Source organism: Schistocerca cancellata, chromosome 2 (assembly GCF_023864275.1).
Source record: "Schistocerca cancellata isolate TAMUIC-IGC-003103 chromosome 2, iqSchCanc2.1, whole genome shotgun sequence".
Taxonomy (NCBI): Eukaryota; Metazoa; Arthropoda; class Insecta; order Orthoptera; family Acrididae; genus Schistocerca; species Schistocerca cancellata.
The window spans coordinates 1,139,539,489-1,139,561,240 of NC_064627.1; the positions used below are offsets into that span (position 1 = coordinate 1,139,539,489).

Genomic DNA, 21,752 nt, shown 5'->3' on the forward strand with positions numbered 1-21,752 from the left:
TTCAGGAATCTCGAGGAAAGTAAGCTTACTTGAAAAAGACAGACATGGGAAGGTCCCAGGTGGAGTAAATCATAGTCAGAGGTTTGGAAATCATTTCATGGTTTGTAAGGCTTATCCCGGTGCAGACATGGACTCGACCACAATTTAGTTATGATGAAGAATAGACAGAAAATTAAGAGAATCATCTGAAAGAGCCAGTGTGGAAGGAAGTGGAATACTGAAGTGAAGTGCAGAGGAATTACGAGAAGCACTTTAATGACACTAAGGATAAATATACTGCGATAAGGAATACCACTGAAGGTAGCTCAGTTCGACAGGAGAGCACAACTCTAAACAGGGTGATTACGTATGTCAGAAAGACATAGGTACCGGGAAGGATAACAGATAAAATCAATTGATCGACGAAAGAGGGAAAAATGAAAATGTTCAGAGGAGGACATGAATACAGCAATATAAATCCCTTACAAAACAATAGAAAGTGAAGGACAACCAGGGATAAATAGCTGCAGGAAAGATGTGATGAAATGGGAAAGAAAGTCTTCTGGAGCAATGGCTCAACATATAGAAAAGTAAAAACATATCCATTTCCATCTCTCCTCCGACGTCTCTATTCCTGTTTCTGTCTCTGTTAGTCTTCAGCAAGGCCTATCAGAGAAACTCAATTTCGCAGGCTTGTAAACTAAACTCCGTCCGAACAGGCCTTGGAAGGCCGAACGGTACCAACCGTCCGCCGAGTCATCCTCAGCCCAAAGGCGTCACTGGATGCGGATATGGAGGGGCATGTGGTCAGCACACCGCTCTCCTGGCCGTACGTCAGTTTACGAGACTGGAGCCGCTACTCCTCAGTCAAGTAGCTCCTTGGTTTGCCTCATAAAGGCTGAGTGCACCCCGCTTGCCAACAGATCTCTGCAGGCCGGATGGTCCCCCATCCAAGTGCTAGCTAAGACCGATAGTGCTTAACTTGAGTGATCAGACGGGAACCAGTGCGGCAAGGCCGTTGGCTCACAGACTTGTAACTTGCTGAAATCTACCTTGATAATCACACGATACTTTAAGCTGTATGCCATAATCGGCAGGAGATACCCTTAAATACGGACTGTTTGGCTCTCAAAGGAACTCCATTCTCCCACACAAGGCTCCGCACGCTATGAATCAATTTATAACCGTCGCTTACTCTTTGGCAGCTCCATTTCTTCATATTGTACTTCTGAGTTAACTTACAGCTTCCACAGATTCAAATTTTCTCCCCATCGAGCGCCAGGTTGCCTTCGGCAGATGCTTATTATAATCATTGCTACAGTTCTGCTCTTACTGTCGGCTGGTAGTATTTAAACTTGGAGTACCACGCATCTAATCTTCCCTGTAGCTGTACATCTGTTCCTTAGCAAAGACTAAAGCAATGAGATCACCACTTCCTATCTCCTTGATATCCTTTATGACAAGTGTAACAAAAAGTAATGGAGAACGTGCACGACACTGCTGCACTCCTCTCTCTCTCTCTCTCTCTCTCTCTCTCTCTCTCTCTCTCTCTCTCTCTCTCCTCTCTCTCCCCCTCTCTCCCCCTCCCTCCCCTCTTCCACCAATCTCTCTCCTGAATCAAGCAGTCTGATCTGCCATTACCCACTTGTAAACAACTTTTCCAACCTTCATATTGTATTTGCAGCTTCCCTATTAGGGATCCTGAAACCAGGTCCAAGATCTTGCACCTTGGCATACTACCAAAGCTTTTTCCAAAATCAGGAACATTATCATGAGGTCTTTACATTTTTCCCAATACTTTTTCCAGCAACTGTCTTTGTGCACATACGAAGTCTGTTGTTCTCTGATGCTTCTGAATCCATGTTGTAACACTTCAGACTGGTTTTCTAACAATTATCTGAATCTTTTCTGAGTAAACATTTCCAGTGGCTGATTACAGAGTGGTAACATAATCAGAATACTTTCTCCTACTCCATCCTTCCTTGAATAGTAATGTAGTACTCCTCTTCTTCCAGCCATCTGGCACTTTGTTTTCAGAGGAGCGGATTATCGTCTTCACTCAGTAACATTATACTACGGTGAGTCGTTTCAACTTCACATAACTGCTGAATTGACGGATGTTGAAATAAGTGATGCGACAACAGAAGACTAATTGAAATCAGTCAGAAGAGAGTAAGAGACGGCATTTTATGCTACAAGGGTACGATTCTGTATGGGGTACGCGACAGACCTGTATCAGCATACAGTAGCAGTTCATTGCAAGTCGCTGTAGCAACAAGGAGTTGCAAGCGAGCACAGGAAAAGTGCAGGGTCACTCCTAAGAAGGAGAATCGGTTGACAGTTGCGTATAGGTATAGAACAAACCAGCAGAAAAATGTTGACGCGAACCACAGTGCTTCCCCAACAGTGTGCCTTAGAACCCTTACTCGTGCCTTGATATGGGCGTCATCTATAGCCCCTTCAAAATCCTCTAGCGCTACATGTAATGGTTCAACGTTAAGTCAGCGGAAGCAACCAAAAACAAAAAAAGAAGAAAAAAAACAGAAAACTGGAACTGAATTCTATTAATATAGAGATGAATATCAGATCAAGTGAGCTAGAGTCAAAAGAAATATTTAAAACGTCACAGCGAATTTTAACTTAGTGAACACGTTCCTACGGTAACATGCTCTGATACCTTACGACAGAGTAAACAGCAAAATGACACCATCGGAAAAATGTTGATACTGGAGCACTAAAAGGTGAAAGTGCCTCTGTTTAACACTGACTAAAACATATGGTACTAGGTGCCTCATTAAGCATTTCTCAGCACCTTTAAAGTTTTCCCCAAAATTTTGGCCTCCCATTCTTACAAGTTCAACTAATTGTAACTCCCTCACATCCACTAGTCCAGCGCTGTAAGCTGCTCATACCCATCCATTCCCACGCACACATTCTCACTCACTCATTCAGCACAATTCATCCACATTATCTCCTTGCATCTCTCTAACGTCACTATTTCCTTCCTTACACAGTCTCCTTCGTTTTGTCCTACTACTACTACTACTACTACTACTGCTGCTACTACTACTACTGTCTCATCTGTCTCCCTACTGATTCATTCATTCATTCATTCATTCATTCATTCATTCATTCATTCATTCATTCATTCATTCATTCATTCATTCATTCATTCATTCATTCATTCATTCATTCATTCATCACCATCCCTGTCTTTCCCATAGACTCTTTTTCTCATTATCACATGCTTTCACCAACTTCCACTTCCTCCTCCTCTTCATTCCTGTTCAACTGGTAATGTCTCCGTCACTCTTTCCACAGCACTGTCCTATCTCTGTCAACTACCGTCCACTACCATCGTATCTTTCGTTCTTTCTACATCACAACCACTGTCTACTGTCTTCCAGAATTTATAATGTTTCTCTTTATTTCCCACCGGCGCTATATCCTTCTCTCTCAGAATAGAAAAAAAAACGCGAATATGTTCGCATGCTAAAACTTTTAAAGGTGCTGAGGAAGGTAGAATGAGGCAGCTGGTACCCCACTGTTAAGTCAGTCTTCTACACTGGGGGCTATTCACTTTTGTTTGTGCTCTGACTGGAGATATTTTCTGCTGGTTCACTTCTTTTGCATGCTACAGCAGGGAATGTCACTCATGTGAAAATAACTTTAAGGGCAGAGACAATTCTGATGGTTTACTTAGGTGGCATTTCCATAACCCTTCTAAGGGAGACATATTGCTGCATATGTATTCGTGCAACGTCACCTTATAAACCATGTTTCCGCCTCACACCGGAATTCATGTGCGTGCTTTACGTGTACAAGTAGGTAATTTTGAGCCTCTGTATCTTGGAAACGTATAAAGATATCAAGAACATTTTCAAGCTTATTAGAGATCTGGATCTTAGGAATATATTGTAAGAATTCAAGCAATTTTCCGTGCAGAGCTGTCTTGGAATCCGCGGTTTTGGATCTCAGAGACAATGTTTTCTGGGTGTTTCTTGATAATGGAAAAGGTTTTTCTTTTTAAATGGGAAGATGTCACTTCTACAGAAATGCCTAGAGAAGATACCGTTAAAGTTTGAACAATTTATTGATTTTAGTTATTTAGATATGCACTGCTGAGGGCTAAACCAATTGGTGAACAAGCTTTTCTTTTGTTTTCTCAGGAATCACTTATGAACAAACCAGTGGCTTCATAAGCACCTTAAGGTGCACCGTGGATCATATCTAGTGCACAAAGAATCAACCGATTGCCTCCATTTGCCTAACCTAGAGGAAGTGTGCAATATTGAAACTTTTATCCAGTACTGTATTAAGATAATGATTCTGTTGGTTATACAAATGGCCCCTAGCCCAAAGGATATCAAGAACAGTTGACTCTATCTACATCTGAATCTACATCGACACTCCGCAGTCCACCTTACGGCACTTGGTGGAGGGTACCCCGTACTACTACTACTAGTCATTCCCTTTCCTGCTCCACCTGCTAATAGGACGAGGGAAAAAAGTCAGTCTGTGTATCTCCATATGAGCGCTAATTTCCTGTACCTTACATTCGTGGTCCTTACGAGCAATGTATGTTGGAGGCAACAGTTTCTCTATCACGAACAGAACTCGAAGTATGAGCCCCAGAAAAATGCCTTTAAAAAAATGTGCGCCGTTTTTGACATACTTGTAATGCATACTGTCTCTTAAGTACCTAAAATATTTTGTTAGTTTAAAGTTCATCATGTGTTATTTACCTGTATCAACATGGATAATGTTGATGGAGGTATGTTTCGTCTTCGCAACTAATGGATCTGTTAACTCACATCCTGGTTGCCAGGTTATAGTGTAGGACTGTACTGAACGCCTTCAGCAAATCAGCTAACACATTATTAATAGTCATTTTTTTCGTTTTACGTCGTTCCTTAGTTGATTCAAAATTCATGGGGGTATATTCCGAATTTGCAACTAAGTGACAGAATAACGTCTAAATCTCCTTGATGCTGATCATGAATGAAATAGCCCGGCGATTCTTTGTTCAACCGATAATGTTTTTATATACAGGGTGATTCAAAAAAGTACCACAACTTTAGGAACTTAAAACTCTGCAACGACAAAAGGCAGAGCTAAGCACTATCTGTCGGCGAATTAAGGGAGCTATAAAGTTTCATTTGGCACTTATCTGTCCGTAACTACCTGAACGTCAACTACCCGAGGCGATGGATCGTCCGCCAGGCAGCCCGTGACAGAGCACTTCATCACTGGCCTCCAAGAAGCCCTGATCTTACCCCCTGCGATTTTTTCTTATGGGGGTATGTTAAGGATATGGTGTTTCGGCCACCTCTCCCAGCCACCATTGATGATTTGAAACGAGAAATAACAGCAGCTATCCAAACTGTTACGCCTGATATGCTACAGAGAGTGTGGAACGAGTTGGAGTATCGGGTTGATATTGCTCGAGTGTCTGGAGGGGGCCATATTGAACATCTCTGAATTTATTTTTGAGTGAAAAAAAACCTTTTTAAATACTCTTTGTAATGATGTATAACAGAAGGTTATATTATGTTTCTTTCATTAAATACACATTTTTAAAGTTGTGGTATTCTTTTTGAATCACCCTGTATAATAAATAAGTGTATTATAAGCCACTGAAGATAGTTTATAAGTAAAAGAAGCGAAACGCATAGCATAAGAAACAAACTGCCTGTCACTAAGTTGCAAAGACGGAATATACCACCACGAATTTTGAAGCAACTCAGGATCGACGTAAAACGAAAAAATGACGATTGACAATGTGTCAGTTGATTTGCGGAAGGCGTTCAGTACAGTCCTACACTGTCACCTGGCAACCAGGACATGAAGTAAGAGAATATCGAATTAGATATATGTTGGAATTGGAGACTTTCCGTTCAACATGTCGTTCTTAATGGTGACACATAGAAGTAGCTTTCCTGATACGTGTACTGAATGATGCACTGTTTAGAAGTCATTTAAACGTTTTGATGGATAACATCTAAATCTCCTTAAAGCTCATCACGAAGGATATAGCCAACTGAATCTTTGTTCAACCAATATTGCTGCAGCTGTCTGAAAAAAAAATACAGAAATTCCGTCCACAGGCCCTAGCGTACCAATTTGTACTGACTGGCCGCAGTTTCGTCCTTTGCCGGTGGCGTCACAGGATGCGGTATAGAGGAGCGTGGGTCAGCACGCCGCTCGCCGGCCATTATCGGTTTTCGTGACCTGGAGCCGCTACAGCTTCGTCAAGTAGATCCTCAGCTGGCATCGCGATGGTGGCTGCACCGCCTTCCAGTTCTCGCAGTGAGGAAAAATGCCTGGCAGTAGCGGGAATCTAACCTGGGCCCTCCGCGAGACAGTTAGCCGCTCTGACAACGTGGTATCCATTACCAGGCTGAATTAATCGAAGAGGCAGAGAAGGTCCATAGAATAACCCTGCATTATGTCACCCGTTACCTTAACAAAACGGAGAGTCACAGATATGCTAGTCAGCTCCAGTCTCAGACACCACAAAATATTAGGGAGGTTGTAACTAAACCGCTCGTCGCAAGCTGCGCTAAGAGCAAAGCGAACTTTTAACTGAAGGGTAAAGTGCGACACACTGTGTCTTTCGTAGTGCAGTAATTAAAGTTTAACTACGATAAACAGCAACTTCAGCACCTGTGTGCCTATTGCCACGTTCATTGACAGGATTGTACTAACAAGGGAACCTCCCCATTGCACCCCCCTCAGATTTGGTTATAAGTTGGCACAGTGGATAGGCCTTGAAAAACTGAACACAAATCAATCGAGAAAACAGGAAGAAGTTGTATTGAACTATGAAAAGAAAGCAAAATATACAAACTGAGTTGTCTATGCACAAGATATGCAACATCGAGGATAATCTGAGTTCAAGAGCGCAGTGGTCCCGTGGTTAGCGTGAGCAGCTACGGATCGAAAAGTCAACGGTTAAAGTCCGCCCACGAGTTAAAATTTTAATTTCTTATTTTCGCAAAGTTATGATCTGTCCGTTCGTTCATTGACGTCTCTGTTCACTGTAATAAGTTTAGTGTCTGTATTTTGCGATCTCACCGCAAAACCGTGCGATTAGTAGACGAAAGGACGTGCCTCTCCAATGGGAACCGAAAACATTTGATCGCAAGGTCTTACGTCAACCGATTCCTCCACAGGAAAACACGTCTGATATATTCTATACGACACTGGTGACGGCATGTGCGTCACATGACAGGAATATGTTGTCGACCCACCTAACATGCCCACTTGGCAAATGGGTAAAAAGATTCTTCTACCTTGCCCGATTTAAGTTTTCTTGTGGATGTGATAATCATCCCAAAAAAGTGATGAAAACATTAGTTTGACACACAAACTGAAAATAAAATATTAAACTTTTCACTGGAGGCAGGACTTGAACCAAGGACTTCTCGTTCCGCGGCTGCTCACGCTAACCACGGAACCACGGCGCTCTTGAACTCAGATTATCCTAGATGTTGCATATCTTGTGCATAGACAACTCAGTTTGTATATTTTGCTTTTTTTTCATAGTTCCGTACAACTTCTTCCTGTTTTCTCGATTGATCTGGGTTCAGTTTTTCAAGGCCTATCCACTGTGCCAACTTATAACTGAAACTGAGAGGGGTGCAATGGGGAGGTTCCCTTGCAAGTGCAGAATATTTACTAGGGAGGATCGTTAAGTTAGGAACAGTAATTTTTTTTTTTGCTCCCCTGGTATTGCAGCTGGAATGCTAAAATTTCGCGACGATATGGTTTGAAGTTAGTGATATAGAGGTATTTTGTTTCCACTTACAACTCTACCGAAAGAAGCCTGAACTACGAAAAAAGTACGTCACACATCTTACTGTCGTCAACTTGTGAAGACCAGCGTAGTTCGATATTTGTAGGCCAAAGGTCATAAACCGTGTGAATTAAGGGTACAACACAAATGGCGTTTAGTGGAAGACAGATGGTGTGCATCCTTCCAAGAGGGCCGTGTGAACCTTAGTATTTCGCCACGATATGAGCAGCTCGTAACAGCTGCTACCCCTGGTAAGTGCGTGGTGTGTTACTGGTGTACTTTGCCGAATACGGGACCACTGTGAGTGCTGCAGCCTACATTGACACTTTACGCTGCGTCGTGCTCTTCGTGACAGAGGCCACAACATTAATGCGAGGGTGTCAAACTTCCCCATGACAATGCTCGCCACGTGTTGCTTCCCCTGTTCGTGGGATAATCACCAAATGTGGGTGGGAGGTGCTCAAGCATCAAACATACAATCCTGATCTTTCACCGTCGGACTTTTGATCTGAACAGCAGTGCTGCTGACACGATGATTCTTGCATATGCCGTTATTTATATATACACTCCTGGAAATTGACATAAGAACACCGTGAATTCATTGTCCCAGGAAGGGGAAACTTTATTGACACATTCCTGGGGTCAGATACATCACATGATCACACTGACAGAACCACAGGCACATAGACACAGGCAACAGAGCATGCACAATGTCGGCACTAGTACAGTGTATATCCACCTTTCGCAGCAATGAAGGCTGCTATTCTCCCATGGAGACGATCGTAGAGATGCTGGATGTAGTCCTGTGGAACGGCTTGCCATGCCATTTCTACCTGGCGCCTCAGTTCGTGCTGGACGCGCAGACCGCGTGAGACGACGCTTCATTCAGTCCCAAACATGCTCAATGGGGGACAGATCCGGAGATATTGCTGGCCAGGGTAGTTGGCTTACACCTTCTAGAGCACGTTGGGTGGCACGGGATACATGCGGACGTGCATTGTCCTGTTGGAACAGCAAGTTCCCTTGCCGGTCTAGGAATGGTAGAACGATGGGTTCGATGACGGTTTGGATGTACCGTGCACTATTCAGTGTCCCCTCGACGATCACCAGTGGTGTACGGCCAGTGTAGGAGATCGCTCCCCACACCATGATGCCGGGTGTTGGCCCTGTGTGCCTCGGTCGTATGCAGTCCTGATTGTGGCGCTCACCTGCACGGCGCCAAACACGCATACGACCATCATTGGCACCAAGGCAGAAGTGACTCTCATCGCTGAAGACGACACGTCTCCATTCGTCCCTCCATTCACGCCTGTCGCGACACCACTGGAGGCGGGCTGCACGATGTTGGGGCGTGAGCGGAAGACGGCCTAACGGTGTGCGGGACCGTAGCCCAGCTTCATGGAGACGGTTGCGAATGGTCCTCGCCGATACCCCAGGAGCAACAGTGTCCCTAATTTGCTGGGAAGTGGCGGTGCGGTCCCCTACGGCACTGCGTAGGATCCTACGGTCTTGGCGTGCATCCGTGCGTCGCTGCGGTCCGGTCCCAGGTCGACGGGCACGTGCACCTTCCGCCGACCACTGGCGACAACATCGATGTACTGTGGAGACCTCACGCCCCACGTGTTGAGCAATTCGGCGGTACGTCCACCCGGCCTCCCGCATGCCCACTATACGCCCTCGCTCAAAGTCCGTCAACTGCACATACGGTTCACGTCCACGCTGTCGCGGCATGCTACCAGTGTTAAAGACTGCGATGGAGCTCCGTATGCCACGGCAAACTGGCTGACACTGACGGCGGCGGTGCACAAATGCTGCGCAGCTAGCGCCATTCGACGGCCAACACCGCGGTTCCTGGTGTGTCAGCTGTGCCGTGCGTGTGATCATTGCTTGTACAGCCCTCTCGCAGTGTCCGGAGCAAGTATGGTGGGTCTGACACACCGGTGTCAATGTGTTCTTTTTTCCATTTCCAGGAATGTATTTGACGGTGCTGGCGCTGATGTCTTTAACATTTGGCGATGCCACTATGGTACCAGTATATTAGGGCATGTTTTTATAAAAGAGATCCGAAGACGGTCATTATAGACCGAAACCGGTAGTCTGATGACAAAAAATTGGTGACCATAGAAGTAAAGGAAATTTATTCTATATTCGGGTCACTGTTTTATTGGCGACCATGTCGCAGCTTGTGGGACTTTCTTCTGTCTGGTCCTTCCCGACCATCGCTTTGTGACAGATGCAGAAGTGAAATTAGCAGTCCGTAGATGGGTTATATTTCAGCCAAACGGACTTCTACGAACAGGGCATGTAGAAATTGGTGCCACGATGTGAGAAATGTTTTGAGAACGTTGGTGAGTATTTACTAAACTAGGTAAAAGACGTAAGTTCATCTGTGTATTTTTTGTTACCTAATAAACTTTTTAGTCATAAAATCACTGTGCGTTACTTTCCAATCTCCACTCATACCTGTCTAGGAGCAAGGTAACAGAACCTGCGGCCATGTGCTGCAGACATGGGTGGTGCATCTCGCTGTTTTTGCTGAGGAGGCTGGCTACGTGACCATTAGTCAAAAAAATGGCTGCCTGCCCTGCTTTTTGCATGTCACCCGAATTCTTAAGTTTACTCATTTTCAGCCGCGAAGGGCGATATGTGACAGTAGGTTAGAGAAGATAAACTTTTTTTGTCAAGGTCGGTAATACGAGGGTTGTCCAGAAAGTAATTTCCGATCGGTCGCAAAATGGACACTACAGTGAACAGCCGATGAATCTTTGCACAGATGTGTAGGGTAGTGTCTCTAGTGTGACTGTCGATCGCATCAAGACGCTCTTTTTAATTGTGAGCGAACTGTGAGGGAGTAAAGGTGCCTAGAACAACGATGTCTCCCGCCAAGCAGGAGGGACTGCAGAGAGGCTTCGCCTTAATGAATGCAGCCTGCCTAACACAACTGCCACGCACTTCCTTCTTCATGGCAGTTCTCAGCCGCACTCTGCAGGGGCGGTGAAGACGCTCCTGCAGCCTTTTCGATGGCAAGTGTTCGATCACCCACAACACAGCCCTAATTGGCTCGTCCTGAGTATCATCTCTGTTCACACGAAACACTGGATACGAAGACCACACTTGGGTGCAAGCTACGCTCTATAGACCAGCGTAGAGAATTATCGGAAAGCACAAGCGGCTGCCTCCTATGTTGGAAATTTGGTATAACGCTCCGACAAATGTCTAAGTCGGAGCGGCGACTATGAAGACTTCTCTGGAAAATGTAGCTAACTCTTGCAAATAAAATGTTTCTGATTTTCGCTGTGGTTTCCACTTAGCGACCGATCGGAACTTACTTTCTGGACAACCCTCGTAATAACCTTATTTTCGAAAACCTGTTTCGGTAGTCAGTGTTACCAACTTCAGATCTCGACAGACAGGTTAACCTAAGAAATATGGAATAATCTGTCTGTCGAAATCTGAACCTGGTATCATTTATTACCGAGACCGGTTATCGAGAATGTAATTATTATCGATCTTGGTAAACAAGTTACTGGTCAGAACCCACATAACTAGTGTGCGCACTTAAGTTCTTTAGTGTGTGCTACCACAGGAACTGTACAAGTACCAGTGTGGGAACTTATCCAAATACAATATCTCGTAAACGACTCTCACTAGAATCCTGCAACAAACTCTACTGGAATTCTAATTTAACCTTATTTTAATTTGTGAATAGGCAATATTCCCTTTAAAAAACTGTGTTTGTAAAAAGGTACACTTTCTAAGTATTATTGCAATCTGTTTACTGGCTAACAATACGGGCCTCTGACTAATACTTTCTGTGAAAACCGCCTTTTAATAGCACTTCGCATTTCCGCAATATCTGCTGGTTAAGTTTCATGTGATTCACCCTGTATACCCTGGCACACTACCACTTAGTCTGTAATCGGCGGAAGTCGGCTGTCTACGTGCCGATCCGGAATGTTTACGGTCGTTGCCAACCTTAGCTACGTAACACTACTGTGCCCCCCAACAATAAGTAGCATTTGTGAATATAGTGTCGATCCGTGTGAATTTTGCGCAGTAATTGTTAAAATTACTTACAAAAGTGAGCGACTGACCATAAACTTTGGTGCCATTTTAGGGCCGCATTAATACATTACACGTTCGTTTCTTTTATACACTGTAAGCTGGCTGCTTTCAGCAGCCAATGTGCTACGTGCAGCTCGCAAGCTTCCGTTCTCGGCAATCTCCGCTCAGTAGCCAAGTAAACCAATAGGACTGAGTGGGATCAGTGCGTATATGTAAATGTTGAAACTTGTAACAACAACATTAACACACTCAGCAAACATCCCTGATCAACATAGGAAAGCTGATCACAAGAGTCCTGTCTCATCTTTAAAAAGCTTCCACCATGTAGATGTAACCTCTTCATAGCTCAGCAGTGACTTTATAATACAAACAATTCCGTAGATTTTGTCTATAAAGCACTACTTCTTGAAAATTAAATCCTTGAACTGCTGGATAAGAGTAGAAATCCTGGCTCAATATGTGCTCACTTTCATTCTGGAATAGTTGTTGGAACTCGTTTCTCCTATGCTATGTGTGACAATTCCCTCAAAGTCCTGTTAGCCATTCAAAGGTTTCTTACAATACGCAGTGCATCTTTAAATTATCCTCGACAATTTTCTGGAAACTTTTACCCACTAGTGTTATTTTAACGTTTTTATCCAGTTGCCTGTGTCATGTAACATAAGTTTTGTACCATTTCTGCAGGAGAAACCACACGTTCGACCTGGTGATCTTCGAGCGGATGCCCTACCAAGCCTACTACGGACTGTTCCACAGGGTCGGATCACCTCCTCTGGTCGGCTTTGTCACATTCTCTGCTCTTGCACCCACGTACTATACCTTGGGAAATGCCATGAACCCGGCTTACTTGCCCGAGGTCTGGGTTGGCCTCTCTGATCACATGACCTTCTGGCAGCGCTTGTACAACACCTACTTCTACCTGAGGTTATACCACACGTGGTTCTACCAAGTGCTCCCGGAACAGGAGTCTCTCATGAGAGAAGTCTTCGGAACTGAACCACCTTCGATTTACGAAACTGAGCGCAACTACAGTTTGCTCATAGTCGGCAACCATTTCTCCCTGGAGTACCCCCGACCGCAGCTGCCGAACGTTGTAGAGATTACTGGCATCCACGTATCGACCAAGATCGAGAAGTTACCGAAAGTGAGTCAAAAATAGTTTTGTAAGTTGATCACACGAACTGCACACAATGGCATTGTTTTGTTGATTTGTACGTGAGCATCGTAATTCATTGAAATTCTCGATAATATTGGTAACCCAGTCATTTGTGAGTGCAAATTTCCATGACACTAGGACTAGCTGAAAACTAGAACGTGATCGGTCTTCCTCCATGTATGGCAGGGTGACTAGAATATTTAACGTAGATGGTGAATGAAGTGGAATTCTGTGACAGGACTTAGATGCTGACACACGGTTCCACAGTCTTTTCGAATACATTCCTCGGATGTAGCATGGCCAACAACATACCACTGCTTCACTCTACAAAACACTGCTGTGAAGTTAGAGACCTGAAGCCGATAAAAGGCGGAAAGTCTACTTATCGTCGGTTTTACGGCACTACTTTCAGTGTGCATTCTAGTGATGAAACAGTGCTTCAGCAGCAGTACTCGAAATCGTAAACTCATTGTCAGATTTCGAATTTTTTCTTAGAACAGTTGCTCTGGTTACGTAACTTGAGTATGTAGGTTTGTGGGCTTTCCTAGGTTAATGCAACAGAATTTTATTTGGCCTGACTTCATGATCACTGGAAATTCAAGTGAACTGAATTGTCGCGTTTCAAGAGAAACCTGTTCCAGTGATGCCTCATTGAGCGAAAGCCATGAATCGATTCCCCCGTAAACTAGATTTTTCACCAATCACATCGTTAAAGTTTACAACTGTTGATCATACGTAGACCGTATGTTTTCACCTTTTATGACGTAAAATATTCACTCTTGCTCATAAATGAAGGATAGTGTTGATACTTGGTGAAACAACGCTGTGGTGGGCTGTTTGCGGGTTTAAATCACCTCGGGGTATGGCCATGCTGTGCATTTGACCTGCGGTCGTCGCACGGTGGCGCTGGCAGCAGTCCACATATGCAGAGGTGTGTTGGTGCATATCAGAGTACGGTGCAGCGAGTAAGTGTTCAGACGTTTTAAGACGTGCTAATGGTGACTGTGTGTTGAAAATGGCTCAAAGAACGCATATTGACGACGTTATGAGGGATAGAATACTAGGGCGACTGGAGGCTGGTCAAACACAGCAGGTCGTCGCACATGCCCCCCGTGTGCCACAAAGTGTGATCTCAAGATTATGGCAACGATTCCAGTAGACAGGAAGCGTGTCCAGGCGCTACAGTACGGGACGTCCACAGTGTACACCACCACAAGGAGACCGATATCTCACCATCAGTACCCACAGACGGCCACGAGGTACTGAGGGTAGCCTTGCTCGGGACCTTACTGCAGCCACTGGAACAGTTGTCTACAGATGACTGGACAGTAATGGTGTATACGTCCGGAGCCCTGCAAGATGCATTCCACTGACCCCTGGTCACAGAAGAGCCCGTAAAGTCTGGTGTCAAGAACACAGTACACGGTCATTGGAACAGTGGTCCCAAGTTATGTCCACGTATGTGTCCAGGTATAGTCTGAACAGTGACTCTCGCCGGGTTTTCTTCTGGCGTGAACCAGGAACCAGTTACCAACCCCTTAATGTCCTTGAAAGGGACCTGTACGGAGGTGTTCGTTTGATGGTGCGGGGTGGGATTATGATTGGTGCACGTACACCCCTGCATATCTTTGACAGAGGGACTGTAACAGGTCAGGTGTATCGGGATGTCACTTTGTACCAATATGTCCGCCTTTCCAGCGGTGCAGTGGCTCCCATCTCCCTCCTGATGGATGATAACGCACGGCCCCACTGAGCTGCCATCGTGAAGGAGTACCTTGAAACAGAAGATACCAGGCGAATGGAGTGGCCTGCCTGTTCTCCAGATCTAAACTCCATCGAGCACGTCTGGGATGCTCTCGGTCGACTTATGGCTGCACGTCTTGAGACCCGTACGACACTTCAAGAGCTCTGACAGGCACTGGTGCAAGAATGGGAGGCTATACCCCAGCAGCTGCTCGACCACCTGATCCAGAGTATGCCAACCCGTTGTGTGGCCTGTGTACGTGTGCATTGTGATCATATCCCATTTTGACGTTGGGGTACATGCGCAGGAAACAGTGGCGTTTTGTAGCACATGTGTTTGGGGACGCTTTTCTCAGCTTACCACCAATACCGAGGACTTACAGGCCTGAGTCGTGTATGTTCCCTATGTGCCAATGCTATTAGCGCCAGTTTTGCGTAGTGCCACGTTGTGTGGCAACACATTCTGCAATTATCCTTAATTTATGAGCATGAGTGTGTCTTAAATTTGGGACCTGCAGTCCTCCAGTTTGCAAAGCTTCATGTCCGAAATTCTGTGGACCATATAAGAAAGTTACATTTAGTTTTGAAAAGACCCCCGCTAAAGCCTCTGATTCTGTGGAAATGTTGGCAGTGATGAAAACGCTTACGAATGCCGACACAATAGGAAATTTATAAGTAGTCTAAATCATATTTTGAACAGGTGACGATTATAGTCAGCTATATTATGTATCAAGACCTAACAGTTAACTGCAAGTAGCCAAGGAGTTCTCTGGGGTGGGGTGGGGTGGAGGCAGGGGGGGCAGCACCTCGTGATTGGAATTTAAATTCAAAAGCCCCTTCTGGGAAAGGAGAGAGCTCAGAATCGAGGGATTGTTCCTGAATCACTTCAGACTGGCTGACAATATTGTCGTACACTTGACGGAAATAACAATTATGGTTTAAGAACTGTAACAACCAGTTGGTTTGAAGATCAGTTTACAGAAACATACGTCATCCCACACTAATGCCTTTGCGCAGTGAGAGTGGCGCTTTGTCAGAAAAGAGACAGTTCTGCTACACACTGTGTGCTGCTGAAATTGTGTGGCAACCGGAAGCATACTGCAAAATTGAATTCGCGGGACGGTACGATTCGTGTGGGTCTACGTCTACGTGATTACTCTGCTATTCACAATAAAGTGCCTGGCAGGGGGTTCAATGAACCACCTTCATACTGTCAAGTCTGAACTCCACACTCTTAAGCTAAGAAATTCCGGTGTTACGTGGTCTAAATACAATGTTGCGTCCAGCAGTAGTGAAATGGAGTCAACGATTTGAAAAATGCCTCACAGGCGCTGGTGACACTGTTCGGGAATTTCAAATCTTGCACCATGAAAATTCCATCTTTTCACCAAGCTAAAAGAACATCAGGAGGAAAGATATCACACATCTATGTGAACAAGGAGCGAATTCATATCGTTGAGGAGTTGACTGGTAGAACGTTCAAAATACTCCCGGGAATACAGCTAGATGACATCTCCGGCAGCCGCCGATATCACACACACACACACACACACACACACACACACACACACACACACACACACACACGGGTGGGGACAGAGACAGAGAGAGAGAGACAGAGAGAGAGAGAGAGAGAGAGAGAGACTATACACACTAGCAAGACGTGTGTATCACATATCTAAAGATGACAGACGTCAGAATTTATCGATGGTGACAATTAATAACCAACGGGTGAAGTAGCAATAGCTATGTCCTCCTGTTTCTTTGAAAAGGGAGAGGGCAAGATTTCACGCAGAATTCACGCAAAAACCTCCACTCCATTTATAAGGTAACTCGCTAATTTAATTACTACTGCTTCCTTAATACCACTATCCCAATAACTGGAAGTGCATGCCAGAAACTCCAGGTTGTTATATTCTGTGGGATGACCAGTGTCAAAAAAAGGAAAAAAAGGTCTGCAATAAAGATAAGCTTGGTTGTTGTACGCGTGCGTGACACTAGTACACCTTTCCTCCACGCTCCTGATGGTCTGACCGCTATACGACACGCCACAACTGCAAGGAATATGACACACCTGCCTTACCCAAACCAAGAACACCCTTTACGGATCCTAGGACTCAGGATCTAGCTGTTGGGATAGTGTTATTAGAGGAAGCATTTGAAATTAAACTAGCGATCGACCTTGTACTCAGAGATAGAGGTTTTTGTTTAAATTCAGCGTTGAATTCCGCTCTCTCCCTTGACAAAAATGGACACATTTATTACTACCTTATTGCATAACGTTGGTCCTCTTTGCTTGAGCGCTGAACGTGTATTATATATTTCGTTTGCGCGCGCGCGCTCGTGTGTGTGTGTGTGTGTGTGTGTGTGTGTGTGTGTGTGTGTGTGTGTGTGTGTGTGTGTGTGTACACAATCTAACTTCTGCACCATTTCAGTGCAGTAATGTGTTCATTGTAAATAAGTATTATAGTACTTGTATTACATATTTATTACCTTATAAATAAAGCTTTTTTATTTTAAATTCAGTGCATTAGTATTTCTAAAATGGCTTTCATATAGTGGTCATTAAAAAATGACAATCATTCCAGTTGGTACCTGTGGAATGGTACATTAGCTTATTTGTTTTAGTTGTAAATATTTGTCATGTATTGTTGTTTTTCTGACATGTTCCACATCCTGGAGGACCTCCTCACTACGGATCAATTGGAATGAAAGTAAATCTAATCTAAAAAATCTAATCTATGTCCACTTTGTACAAAGATGTAATTTGTTCTTCTTTACGTGCATTAAAGTCGATACAAGAGCAAACATTTAATGAGACTGGCGATTACAGAACAGCACAAAATAAAATAAATAAGTAAATTACTACAAGAACAAACTTCAGATGATCTGATACCTTATTTCTATTTGTATATTACGTATAATGCAGATAGTTTATAGCATTTTTTATTTTTTAATCATGATTGGCATTAACATGAATACCCAGGAATTAATGATACATAGTTACTGTACCTGCTGTGAGATGCAGTTCTCTGTATTACTAGGACCTTTATATTTACATTTAAATTAATAACAAATCTTCAGATGACCTATTGACTTACTTCTGTTATGTTAACATGATCTGGGGTATTAGCAAGAGTAGATTCCATTTATTTTAACTAAAGGTATATGTATAAAAGTTACAGTGATTGTAATGGACTAATGCTGTTTGTATGGCTGTAAACTTTATGTTTAAAAACAAAAGTTCAACTATTGACTTACTTTTATTCTTACATAAAAGTGATCTGGAATATTGGGACAGGCAGCAACTGTTTGTTCCAGCTAGAAGTAATATGTATGAAAGTACTGATTTATGTTAGCAGTAGGCAGCTTTAACATTTAGCAATATAGTACCGGTTTTATTCTGTGGCAGGGCATTACATTGATATCAGAGTAGGTAAGATAGGTGGGGGGGGGGGGGGCAGGGAGGCGGTGTAGGGTTGTTTGAGTGGTTACTTGTTTTGAACTAGTAGATCTTCAAAGATCTGAAGGAAGTATTTGTTTCTCAGTGCTGTAATTGTGTAGATAAATATTTCACTTTCTTCAAGGAGGTCCAGTATTGTGCCTTTATTGGCAAAATGGAGCATTTGGAGCTTCTGTTGTGAAGCTTCTACCAGTTTGTCCAATGTAGAAGCTTGGATATGAGTGCAAATGAGCTTCTACACACCCAACTTTTGACACTGTTGTATAGTGGCTTTGGAGCTGTGTATGATTTTATTCTGTTGTTGGTGAAGAAACTTATTTTTATGCTGTATGTGTTGAAGAGGTTGGCAATTTAGTGAGAAATCTTCAGTAGGAAAGGTAGACTCATCAATGTGGTCTTCTTGTTTGTGGGTGGTTGTTAAGCAGTTGCGTGATTTAATTTTGCTATGTGGATTATTTTATCTATTATTGCAGAGTTGTACCCATTGCTGCAGGCAATTGATTTAATAATTTGTTTCTTTTTGTCTTTCACTTGTGTCCATTGGGATTTTAAGCATCTAATTAACCATTGTTCTGAAGAATACGTTCTTATGTTGGTCTGGATTGCAAGAGGATTTGTGTATGGTAACAATAGCGGTTCTTGGCTTTCTGAAAATTTGAAATTTATGCTTTTGATCTTTATTTCAGATAGTTAGATCAAGATAGTTAATGCCTTCTAGTGTTTCATGTTCTTTTGTGAATTGAATTTTATTGTGTATTTTATAAAGTTCTTTGGCTAGATCTACATGCGTAATGTACCTAATAGGTATTTGCCCATGGATGGGTAGATTACATATGTAGATTATGGATGGGTTGGCAATGTGAGTCTCACAGGAAGTGTGGAAGGGATAAGTATGTGCAGTCGCGCTATTCATCTGTGTCCTCGGTGGCTCAGATGGATAGAGCATCTGCCATGTAATCAGGAGTTCCTGGGTTCGAATCCAGGTCAGAGCACACGTTCTCAGCTGTCCCCATCAAGGTATAGCAACAACACCTGTCGGCAGTTGAGGTTTTCAATTAATTATCATTTATTCTATAGAAGCTGCACGGTCATCAATGGCATCTGTTCTTTCGAGAGCAATTACTATCTTCATATATATTTGTTCATGGTTTTTCAAATATAAAGTGTACAGCCATACAAACTGCTTTAGTCCATTAGTCACTAGAACTTTTATACATATACCTTTAGCTAAAATAAACTGTCTACTCTTGTTAATGCCCCAGATCATGTTAACATAACAGAAATAAGTCAACAGTATATCTGAAGGTCTTTTATTAATTTAAACTTAAATATAAAGATCCTAGTCATACAAAAAGCTGAATCTCACTGCATATACAATAACTCTGTATCATTGATTCCTGGGTATCCATGTTAATGCCAATCACGATTAAAATCGCTATGCCACTTAAAGCTATACAGCAGTGAAGTTTGTATCCTAGCAGAAGACCTGAGAAATTTACCTAACAATATCACATACACTGATGAATATAAACCAAAGTTAACATCAACTTCCTAGATCTTGAAATATCACTTTGACATCTCCTACATAAAGAACCACAGATGTTACCACTAGGAACACATCCTGCCATTTAAATCAGTATGAGATGCCTACCTTTAGGTCAATGCCTCATTGCACACATCATATCCCCCTCAGACCTGCTGAACAGCAGAAGGATATCAGCATAATTAAATCAATTGTCGCAATAGTTGATATGATGCTTCAATAATAGATGAGCTGTCCAAACAGGAAGAATTACCGAACTGAATATCAACACTCAACATCTGCAGCAACTGTGAAGGACATATAATCAATAAATTAATCAGTCATACTACATATGGGTAAAAATTTGTACCTATTCAAAAAGAAGAGTGTCAAACTCAGCCTTTCCACCAATAATAAGCTTCAACAGATAGTTGTACACACATTTCCCAACATTAGCACCCACAAAGAGATCAGTCATCTATAAACTGAACTGTAGTAACTGTCCCAATTTCTGCACTGGCCAACAAGTAGAACGTTTGAAACAGAATTCAAAAAACACTTGAATCCCTACGACTGAGTGACTTCAGCAACTCAGCCTTTGTCACCAATCTTTGTAGAAAATAATGAACAATAGACACTACAGAAATCACCCTTCAGATCTTACGCTTTACAGCTAAGGTTGTCAAAATGAATCTTATAGATGAGATTCGTAAGCATAAGAACACTTATCTTTCTGAATGACGAAGAACCAGCCAACACTTCTTTCCTAAGGAGGTTTTTTTCATTGCTTAAACCAATGTAATATTTCCGTAGTCCATGAGAGCTGTAGTACTTTAAAAGTTGTTTCATAAATATATTTCTTGTATGTATGCAGTATGCACTACTTATACCTTTATTGTATAATTCACACATAAATTATATTCGTAGTCTGGCGTATTAAAACTTTACTATGTATAATGCAAAATGCAATTATAGGTTCAGTGTTCCGACTAGGTTATTCACTCTAACAGAAAACGTATGGTACACTGCTTATGTATTGTGCACAGTGCTTCGTATCGATTATACACAATCTTTGCTTGTGTAATCCTAAATATTCAGCATATTAGGAACTATCGAAAATAATTTTACTTGTCTTTACGTATAAGCTACGCCCATACGCTATCACAGCAGCTATCACAGCATCCGCAACCTAAAATCTTTACCACTGCAATATTTTTGAAATAGTTTATTTTTTTGACGCTTTGTAAATGCTTATCGTGTTTGTTGGCACTAAACAGAGAATAGTGTTACGTAAAAAGTTTTCCAGTGAACGGAGCAGCACGAACATAGTACACAAATGTGTTGGTTTTAACATTCCTAACAGAAGCTCAGCGCATTTGGTCGCACAGAATCAGACAGCAAGATGGTTTTCACCACATTTCACTTTTAACTAATTTTAAAACTTTTCGTAAATTACACTACTGGCCATTAAAATTGCTACACCACGAAGATGACATACCACAGACGCGAAATTTAACCGACAGGAAGAAGATGCTGTGATATGCAAATGATGAGTTTCTCAGAGCATTCACACAAGGTTGGCGCCAGTGACAACACCTACAACGTGCTGACATGAGGAAAGTTTCCAACCGATTTCTCATACACAAGCAGCAGTTGACCGGCGTTGCCTGGTGAAACGTTGTTTTGATGCATGGTGGAAGGAGGAGAAATGCGTACCATCACGCTTCCGACTTTGATAAAGGTCGGATTGTAGCCTGTCGCTATTGCGGTTTATAGTATCGCGACATTGCTGCTCGCCTTGGTCGAGATCCAATGATTGCTGGCAGAATATGGAATCGGTGGGTTCAGGAGGGTAATACGGAACGCCGCGCTGGATCCCGACGGCCTCGTATCACTAGCAGTCGAGATGAGAGGCAACTTATCCGCATGGCTGTAACGGATCGTGCAGCCACGTCTCGATCCCTGGGTCAACAGGTGGGGGCGAATGCAAGACAACAACCATCTGCACGAACAGTTCGACGACGTT

The 21,752-nt window shown here is 43.1% G+C and overlaps 1 protein-coding gene across 1 annotated transcript in view; it reads left to right on the forward strand.

Moving 5' to 3' along the window:
* LOC126163174 (UDP-glucosyltransferase 2-like) overlaps positions 1–21,752 on the forward strand; it is a 96,904-nt gene that overhangs the window by 49,738 nt on the left and 25,414 nt on the right. Inside the window, exon 4 of the mRNA XM_049920125.1 lies at positions 12,527–12,986. Coding sequence (XP_049776082.1) covers positions 12,527–12,986 — 460 coding nt within the window. The remainder of the gene's footprint in view (positions 1–12,526; positions 12,987–21,752) is intronic.